Source organism: Plasmodium cynomolgi, chromosome 10 (assembly GCF_000321355.1).
Source record: "Plasmodium cynomolgi strain B DNA, chromosome 10, whole genome shotgun sequence".
NCBI lineage: Eukaryota > Apicomplexa > Aconoidasida > Haemosporida > Plasmodiidae > Plasmodium > Plasmodium cynomolgi.
In genome coordinates this window covers 755730-765457 of record NC_020403.1, presented here as the reverse complement: position 1 = coordinate 765457, position 9728 = coordinate 755730, and the positions used below count along the sequence as shown (strand labels likewise).

The 9728-nt window shown below is 47.4% G+C and overlaps 4 protein-coding genes across 4 annotated transcripts in view; 2 read left to right on the top strand and 2 right to left on the bottom strand.

The window, feature by feature from the left end:
• Window positions 1-302, top strand: part of PCYB_102680 (hypothetical protein) — a gene marked incomplete at both ends in the record, with an annotated part of 1019 nt that extends 717 nt beyond the window's left edge. Inside the window, one exon of the mRNA XM_004222817.1 lies at window positions 87-302. Coding sequence (XP_004222865.1) covers window positions 87-302 — 216 coding nt within the window. The remainder of the gene's footprint in view (window positions 1-86) is intronic.
• Window positions 303-2542: 2240 nt separating this feature from the next.
• On the bottom strand, window positions 2543-3169 carry PCYB_102670 (hypothetical protein; the record flags this gene model as incomplete). The annotated part of the gene is made up of 1 exon (XM_004222816.1): window positions 2543-3169. A coding segment is annotated over one exon (627 nt), but the record flags the coding sequence as incomplete, so codon positions are not given.
• A 2454-nt stretch (window positions 3170-5623) lies between these two features.
• On the bottom strand, window positions 5624-7509 carry PCYB_102660 (hypothetical protein; the record flags this gene model as incomplete). The annotated part of the gene is made up of 4 exons (XM_004222815.1): window positions 5624-5672; window positions 6038-6113; window positions 6218-6287; window positions 6427-7509. The coding sequence occupies 4 exons, from the start codon at window positions 7507-7509 to the stop codon at window positions 5624-5626; spliced, it is 1278 nt and encodes a 425-aa protein (XP_004222863.1).
• A 628-nt stretch (window positions 7510-8137) lies between these two features.
• Window positions 8138-8750, top strand: PCYB_102650 (hypothetical protein; the record flags this gene model as incomplete). Its single annotated transcript, XM_004222814.1, has 2 exons — window positions 8138-8430; window positions 8624-8750. 2 exons carry the CDS (start codon window positions 8138-8140, stop codon window positions 8748-8750), a joined length of 420 nt encoding a protein of 139 aa, XP_004222862.1.
• Between the last annotated feature and the right edge of the window lie 978 nt (window positions 8751-9728).

Genomic DNA, 9728 nt, shown 5'->3' with positions numbered 1-9728 from the left:
TTACCCCCCCCCCCCCCCCCAACACACACACACACCCTGTGGTGAGAAAGGAAGAACATTATCATCATTACCCTTCCCCTGTTGAGTCAAACCGAATGAAGAAAGACAATAGCGATGAACAGAAAAGGGAAAGCCCCCCAGGAAAGACGCACATAGAAAAGTATCACGCAAACCCATTCACAAACTCGAAAGAAGATTACTACAATGAAAAAACTTTGAGAATAATTTGTTCCATACTGTTGTGTAAAAATATAAAAAGGGTAGATTGTGTAGTGTTAGATTTATTGTTTAATTTTTTATAAAAATGGTTAAAACGATTGGGATGAATTGCAGAAGGTTTTCTTCCCTGAGAGGAAGTGTTGTTGTGAATTACATCGACATAAAGCATTGCATCAAATTGGCCTTAAGTAATTTATACGAGGAAATTTACACGCTGAGCAATTTTAATGACCTCTTTGAAAGCTTCCCATATGAGGTTGAAGAACAGGATGATGATGATGATGCTGTTAAAAAAAAAAATCATAATTATATTAACGTTTTGCAAAACTCGTACTTATACTACAAACAGTTGTGTATGAAACAGAGGGAAAAGTATGACTCCATGGAGAACTTGGATGGTACCAACCCTTTGGACAGTCTGCATAACATAACCAATTTGAACTATCTCAACATTGGGAATGACTCTTTATCGAATGAAAATGTAAATGTTTTATTTTTAAATGAAAATATCGATATCGAAAAGTACAAAGAAATTATGAAATTAAAAAAAAAATATGTACATGATCATATGCCCATTATTCCACTGTCCCTAAATCGGAAAGAAAAAAAAACGGGACTTTACAATGACAAAGCGGATTATTACGAAGAGTTATATTCTTCCTATAGCTCTTCCGCCAAGTCGTCACTCTCTTCGTCGTCCGAATCGTCTCATCCTTGCAGTGACGATTCGGAGTTCTTCCACCACATGGACCAAAACGGCTACGAGGGAAAAAAGCTTGAGAGTCACACAAAGGAAGACATGGGGCAGGAGAAAATGCAGGTCTTAAGCCTCCTGCCCAAGTTGAGGGACATATACATGCAGAACGCAGAGCGCGCGCGCCGCGGGGGGGACCCCCAGGCCCCTGCAGAGTGCTTGTTTAATTCGATGAATATTTTTGAGGCCCCAGAGGGAGGCGGCCGCTAGCCCGTTACAGCGGTATCCTTTTTTTTGTTCCCTTGTTCCTTTGTTGTTTTGCCCTTTTGCCCTTTTGTTTCTTTTTTTTTTTTTAATGTGTCTAAAATAGCTAGCTGACTAGCCTTTTCGCCGTTTGGGAGTAACCACCCCCCGTGTGGGCATTTCACACCTCCCAGTTAGCACATAAACAGCAGCGGTTAATTCCGCCCCGTGTGTGCATTGAACTCCGTTTTACGCCGCCTGATGAAATTGCAAAAAAAGGTTGATAATCGCCTGAACAGCGCGATGAAAAAAAAAAAATGACTGTTCAGGCAAAATTTAAAAAAGCTCAGTCCTTCGACTCAATTACAGTTATGCCATTCGATGCTTGAAAAATGTGCATCGATTTTATGGCAAAGCTGATGCGTCGCTTCTGAGAAGTAGGGCTGTTACGAAAGCGCGTCGTAAGACGTGGCCACCAGGGTACTGCATCAGTACTCGCGCTGTGCATGTGAAGATAGACGGGTAACACTTTCACGCATGACTTTATAAATATGCACAGTGGGCAACACAAAAATGAAAGCTAAATCGCAACAACTTCTTTTTGCCTTTGGGGCGGAACGCGAGGGACCGTTTGTGGCACCCAAATTGGGGCACCAACAAATGGTTAAACAAACGAACGAGTGATGCTTAAAGGCATAAATAAACGAATTAACTGCACGCACGAATGCATGAATGTAGGTAGGTATGTACACCCCCAAGAGTGTGTCCGGCCAGACGAGGAAGAAGTGCCCCCTCCCCACCTGATTTCATCCAAATCGCCAATGCTGCATGTCAAACATGTGGTCCATTTGGTTCAGGCTGCCATGCAAAACTTTTGCTCCTGTTCTTGATTTTTTTTTTTTAGCTGTGCTGGGAAAGGGCGCGGTTATCGCCGCTCCCAAGGGTGTCTATTCTGTGATTGGAATATGGAATTGGGGGGTGCGGCGGACAAAGCTATGGAGGTGGACCAAACTGATGAGGAACGCCAAATTGGGGAGGCACGCCATATTGGGGAGGGACACCAAATTGGGGAGGCACGCCATATTGGGGAGGGACACCAAATTGGGGAGGCACACCATATTGGGGAGGCACACCATATTGGGGAGGAACGCCAAATTGGGGCGGCGAGCTGAACTGCTGGCAATCCCGATCCCTCTGCTGGCGATCGCGCTCCCTCTGCTGCGAGACGTACTGTTGCCACGTGGAAGAGACCAGGGGGCTCTGGTTATACACATACGGGTTGGTGTAATGTTGAAAGGAATGATGCGGGGGGTTCTTCAGCTCGAAAGCCCACTTAATGGTCAGCGCAGTGGAGTGATTTTCAATGGGCTGGTCAGACATGGCTACCTTGGCAAACTCAGCATTCACTCTGTAGGAATATTGAACGAATGCAATATTTTTAAAAGGCACATACCTTACATAGTCAATGGGTCCAAAGTTGCTAAATTCATCATATAGAATCTGTTCGATTAAGTGAACTTGCTCGAAGGTATCAATGTGAATACCTCCAATAAAGAGAGTTCTGCACTCACTGTTAAAATTACCCACCCCACTCATGTCTTCCTTAAAGGTGCTGAATTTTTCTCGTCCAAAAATATCGATGGTTTGTTCAAACTGTAACTCATCATTTTCGTTTGGAATTCGGTGTCTGTAGAGGCAGTTATGTCCGTAAGCACAACAACCTCTTGCAAAGTAGATGCAAAAAAGTTGTTTGCTTGTCAAATTTTTATCTGCCTTTGTGTATCCTGAGTCTGTGTCTGGTTTACATTTGAACCTTGCCACAAAGCGTTGTTGTGCACCACTGCTACTGCTACCACTGCTACCTTTGTCGAACTTATCCAGCACGTACCTTCCGAACCAGGTGTTGTACTGGTCATTCCCTTGTGAGTGTTCCACTTTGTTTAGCTCCTCTTGGGTTACTTGCAATTTGGCTGGCCTCTTCAGGATTTCTTTTACCTTATCGTTTTTCTTCATTAGCTGGATGCTTTTGTCCAGTAGGGAGCAGAACCCATCGGACTTCCTCCCCATGTCGTTTTCCATCCCACGCCCGTACTCCTCGCACATGCCATAGGGGTAGTAATAGTAGTGGTCGTTGTGGTTGCAGTTGTAGTAGTTGTAGTTGTAGTTGCAGTCGTAGTTGTGGTTGTAGTTGCAGTCGTAGTTGTGGTTGTAGTTTACATGGTTCGAGTACGCCTCGTTTGCTGCGTCCACCACGTTGATCATTCCTTGGGGGGTTGCCGGTGGGACTGTCGGTGGGATTGTCGATGGGATTGTCGTGGCGGGGGGGACGCTTCCCACGGGGGGCATGCCCGCCCCACCGGCGTAGCCACAGCCGTACATGTCGTAGTAGCCATTCAAGTTAATCCAGCTCGGCGGAAAGCCGCCCCCACTACTCACACTGTTGTACGTCCCTTGAGCGTTGTTGCATTTATTCCCCGCGCCCTCGCTCTTCTCCTTCTGCGGTCCGTTAATGTACTGGTGCTGACCGTCGCCTACACTCAGGCGGGGGTCACTATGCGGTGCACTCTTCTTCTCTGCGTCTCCCTTGGATGCGTCTCCCTTGGTTGCGTCTCCCTTGGCTGCGTCTCCCTTGGCTGCGTCCCCCTTGGCTGCTTCTCCCATGACTGCTTCTCCCATGACTGCTTCTCCCTTCGCTGCTTCTCCCTTGACTGCTTCTCCCATGACTGCGTCTCCCTTGGCTGCTTCTCCCATGACTGCTTTGTTCGTCGCCTCTCCTGAGTTACTTCTCATCTGTTGTTCTCTCCCCTTCTTTGCTTCTCCTACCTGTGGCGCTTCATCCGGGGAGTCCCTTTCCACGGTGCGGCTATCGACATTCCTGCTAGGATTGCTACTCCCATTTTGCAAGACGTCACGTGGGGTCACTCCGGATTTGACTTCTCGGCTACAGTGATCCCCTCCTTCCACCCCGTTTACTTCTCCGCTATCCCTTTCCTCTGCCTGCAGAGGCTCAAACGGGGCCGCAGCCGCATCTGAGTTTTTATCCGCTAATCCGATGGCCTTCTCATCACCATTGTCTTCCTCCCCGATTCCTCTATGAGCATTTAATGCATTGCTTAACTGGGCAGAGGGAGCCTTAGTGGTGTTCTTTTCCTTCCCCTTCCACGTGTTCTCATTTTGTATCCCTTTGTCCGGGCTGCTTTCACCTTTCTCCTCCAACTCATCAGCACATTGCTCGCTTATGTCGTTCTGGTTGGCCTTGACGCTATGCGTGTCGCATCCTTCCTCCGTCGTCTTAACATCATCCCCCAGTGACTCTCCCCCTTGGCTGGCCACTTCTGTGGCTTCTTCATTTTTTTTCAATGCAGGTACTTCCCCCCCACGTTGTTCCTCCCCCCCACGTTGTTCCTCCCCCCCATGTTGTTATGTTGTTCCTCCCCCCCATGTTGTTCCTCCCCCCCATGTTGTTCCTCCCCCCCATGTTGTTCTTCCCCCCTTCTCGCGTTAACTTTTTTTTTTTTTTTCCCATCATCGTCCTCTGCTTGGATTATATTAAAAAACCGTTTCGCGCTCATCTTCAGCTGGTGAGTACATCGAGACGTCGAGGCATCGAGGGGGGGGGAAGACACACATGGAATGATGGCATGTCGACAGGAGAAGCCACGGGGAATGTGTATCGACGTTGCCAAGTTCCCTTAAAGCTTCGGCGGGATCACCTTGTGGTCATTTTATCCCCTTTTGAATGGACGCCCCCGGGGCACTGCTTCGCTTTGCTGCTTCACTTCGCTTCCTCACTTCGCTTCCTCACTTCGCTGCTTCGCTTCGCCGCTTCACTGGTTGGCGCCCCCTGCAGGAGAGCAGCGAGAGGTGCCCCACCGTGTAGGCCACTGCCTCTAACGGAAGCCTGCAGTAAAGTAGCTACTCTTTTTCTTCTTTTTATTTTTCCTCTTTTTCTTTTTCTTCTTTTTCTTCTTCTTCTTCTTCTTCCCTCCCTCGTATGCAAATTGCAGAACTTGGGAAGCGAGAGGAGGAAGGAAAAAATAAATCGTCACGGGGTACCTTCTGTTGGTGGGAACCGTACGAGTTTCACTATTTTATTTTATATTTTTTTTTTAACCTCTTTTTTTTGGCGCGTTATGCAAAAGGAAGGGGAAACATAAAATAAAATAGCAAAAAAAATAGCAAAAAAAATACAACAAAATACAATAAAAGAAGAGGTACCTTTCCAACGGAGCTACTTCTCCGAAGTAAAACCTCCTCCCCTTTTTGCGCAGTTTTGTTGCAGATGGGTTGGATCTTTTAAGACCGCGTTGATGAGGCTACGCTCCGTTTGTCAAGTGTAAATTGCGGGTCATACAAAAAAAAAAAATAAATTAAAAAAAAGTGTGAAAAAAAAAGGGAAAAAAAAAGTGAAAAAAAAAGTGGAAAAAAAAGAGAGAGAAAAAAAATGGGGACCCACATAACGTTATATTAATAAGACGGAGTAGGGGGAAATCCATGGAAGGGAACAAACCCCCCCCTATGAATGAAAAAAAAAAAGAAAAAAAATTCCCAAATGGGGAGCTCCCCTTCCGAAGGCATATACTTTGTCTCTCCTCCGTTTTGGGATACCAGCAGTGATCTATCAAACGGGGGAAAACTCCCCATGTGAGTGGCATACGTGGCTTTGGTAGAGGGGGTATGCGCCTGGCGAGGCCAGCAAAAAGGTCAGTTGTTATATGTACACTTGGGGCAGCGCATCGACGAGGGCGAAGGTGATGGTGATGGTGAAGGTGAACGTGAAGACCGAACGGCTGTCTCCTATGTGTGTCCTTCTCCCCGACGCGCTAAACGTTACACGCTACATCGACACATCGCCATACCGCCGTACCGCCGCACCGCTACATGACCACTCTCCCCTTGACGTAGAAGTAGTAGTAGAGGAATCCCAGAAACATCCCCGTGAGGTGTGCCACGTGGCCTGTCGAGAGGGGGGGGAGAAGAGGGGGCGTGAGGGTGAACGTGAGGGTGAACGAACATATATGCAGTGTAAAATGCGCAAGAGTATCAGATGCGAGGCCGAACCTGTGTTGTCCTTCTTGTCCGTCAGCACGCAGTAGACCTCGTTTGCGCAGTAGAGGGAGGTGAACAGGGCCTGCGGGGGGGAAAGCGGCAAGGGGGGATGGAAGAAGGAACGGATGGAAAAAAGAAGGGCAGAAAGAACGGAGTGCCTCAATGAACGAATGAGAAGCGGGATCAAATATGGCGCGGCGGCACCGCTTCGCTAAGCTTACCAGGGGAAGCGCCAGGACCCCGTAGAGATAAATGCTGCTGCTAGGGAACATGAGCGTGTACGTCGTGAGAATGGAGCTGATGCTGCCGCTGGCCCCCAAGACACAAACGTTGCCATAGGGAGAGGAACGTCCACTCTTGTGGTAACAAATCTGTACATATGATGATATGATCCCACTAATAAAATATGTTAAAAAAAAATTCTTCGATGTAATAATCATCTCGAAAGACCTCCCGATGTAAAACAACGAAATGGTATTCAGCAGAAGGGACTGAACAGTGTTGTGGCTAATGAGGTTGGTTATAAGTGTGTATAGTTTCTTCTCCCTCAGCTGTTTAGATCCACAGCAAAAGTGGTCATACATAAATTCAAGAGTTAAAAAATTGAACAGCCCAAAGGGAGAGGAATAACGAGAAGAAGCATTATTAACCCCTGGAGGGGAATAGATATCCGAACTAGGGTAGTAGAACCCGGGAGGCATCCCAATATAGTTGTATGTATCCCCAGGCTTCGCATTCATCCATAAAAGGAAAACCAAAAGGTGCAATGCCATTAACGTATACGTCACAGGTGCTCTCCTATAATGGTACTGAATTAAATTTCTACAATACTGTACGTTTGCATCCCGACAGAGATGCTTCAAATTTTCAAAAAAAAATCTCCCTCCAAATGAAACCCTGTGCAAGACCGTTTTTACGTGTTGTCTATCAAATGCTACGTTTTTCATTATCATCCCTTTTAGGAAGAGTGGAGTAACTCTCTTTTTAATTTTCGTTCTTTCTTCTCTCCATGTGGATAATAATGTATCCTGATACTTCACCCTTACCTCTGCATACTTCATACGCAGTTCTTCGAATGTCTTTTTGATAATTTTTTCCAACTGCTTCTTCTCTACCTTGCGAGCATGTTCCATCGTTATGCCATTCCATTTGGGAAGCATATTCCTCAGGAGAGGGATGCCCTGCATGGTGCCTAAAATGGACTGACTTTTCTTCTTCTCCCTAAAGGGTTGCTTATCTGAGTACCTGGAGAATCCCCGAGCCCAATGGCCACACAGGGCCAAGTGCTTCTCCACCTTTTTCATCTCCGGGGGGGCTGCCAGGCCACGCTTTGTTAAGCAGCGTCACCTGTAAAGCAGCATCACCTGTAAAGCGGCGTCACCCTGGGTCATGCAGATTCATGCTCACTGAGTGAGGGTACATCACCCTCCTCCAGCCAACGCCGCGCGCCAAGGGGACTACTACACACGTACGTACGAACGAACGTACTGCTGCTTATGCCTACCTTGTGGCAGTGCCGCCGCTCGAAAGGGACCAAGTTGGATAATTTATTTTTTTTTTTTTTTTTCCCTCTGCACTGCTTTTTTCTGACGCCCCTTTGGTGAAGAGTTTCCTTTTTTCTTTTTCTTTTTTTTTTTCTTTTTTTTTCTCCCACCTTGCGCTGCTAACCTGCTCGCCAATTGGTCAACCTCTTTCTCCTGGCAGGTTCCGCGTTTCCCGTCCGCGAAAAGGCTTGACAGAAGTTTTCAACTTTGCCGAGGCCTAAACCGCTTTGCCGACTTTTTACAATTTTGGTGCACCCCCCCCATACACGTGACCGTGACTGTGGCTGTGACTGCAAAAGAGAGTGAGCGCTCCCACTGGGGGAACTCTGTGTTGGGTGGCTACAACGGGCAAGTTAGCGCTGACCTGCCTCTCGCGGTAGCCCCAAGGATGGTCCTCCTCACGGCTGAACTGAACCCCCCACCCAGCGTGAAAGGAAGCAAAGAAGAAAGGGAAGCACACCAGGATTACGTTAAAACGGTGGAGGAGGAATCCATAGAATGCGAAATAAATAAAAAGAAAAAAAAATGGACCCCGCGGAAGCTCCAGAAGGAGTTCACCGTGCAGAAGCATGACCTGGTGTGTCTCAATCGTTATCGCTACCACCCTTTTAAGGTCGTGTGTCAGAATGGCTTTTCCTTTTTGCAGCCCGGGGAGAGCTACTACACCTCCAATTATAAGCTGTAAGTGCGGCACAAGCACCTCCCAGCGGGTGCCCATGCCTCTACACAAGCTGGACCACTCACCGTTACACACGGTGCTACCCTGTTCAGCACTTATCACGGTGCTACACTCTCCCGCACGTACCACGGTGCTACCCTCTCTAGCACTTATCATGCTTCTCCCCCACACACACGCATGTACATCCCCTCGCAGGCAGAACCGGAACTACAAACTCGTTTTCGAAAATCTGTGCTCGTCCCCATCGATTCAAATTTCCTTCTGTGGAATTCTCATGACCGTAATTGCAGCCCTGGTCGACTTGAAGAATAGACGATTGTGAATCAGCCAAGGAGTCTGAGGAAGTCACAATTCTCTGCGTGGGAGACTAAGACACGGTGGTGATGAGGAAGAGACGCTTCTTCTTCGCTGTGTCTGTACACACGAAGGGGAGACCCTTTTTCATGCCAATAGGGTGACTTTCGCAAGGAAGCGGTTGCCTTGGTGTAGCCCCCTCCGTCGAGCCAGCCAAAAAACGGTGACCCCTAAACGGTGAACCCTAAACGGAGAACCCTAAACGGTAAACCCTAATCCGTGAACCCTAAACCGTGAACCCTAATCCGTGAACCCTAATCCGTGAACCCTAAACCGTGAACCCTAAACCTACCCACGGATAACACCCCGGGTACCTTTTAACCGTTTCCCTCTCCACGTTACGGTCCAAATGAACGACTGCATACTCTCGTGATTACCACGTGCACACAGTTACTTTATTTTCCATTTTTTTTTTTGTTAATTCGGGCAGGCATGCTCATCGGTGGGAACGAATTTTTCTTTTATTTTACCCCCCGCCATCCGTGCCGTACCCACGTTGGTGATTTTTCCCACTCCCCATTTGGTCACCTCGCCACTTCGTCATTTTGCCACTTCGTCATTTGGTCACCTCGCCATTTCGACATTTCACCACCTCCCCTACAACTGCAAATCCATTTTTAAAACACCTCGCACGAGTCGGGTCGCAAAAAAAAAAAAAACGCTAAGTGGAAATGCGTCCCTTTTTGCAAAAGAAATGTTTAGCGGTATCGCCTGTGCATTGTATGCAGAAGGGTACTTAAACCCCTCCCCTCCAAGAAAAAAAAAAAAGAACAACAGGAGGAGAAAGCACACGCGAAAACAAGTAGAAAACGAGGGATGTCCATAAAAGAGGAGGGACATACTGCACAAAAATAAAACGCCCTCACGAATGCTCGAACTTACTCCGTGCCTACGCGATACCCTAGCCTGTAAAAAAAAAAAAAAAAAAAACACCCTTTCCGGAAGT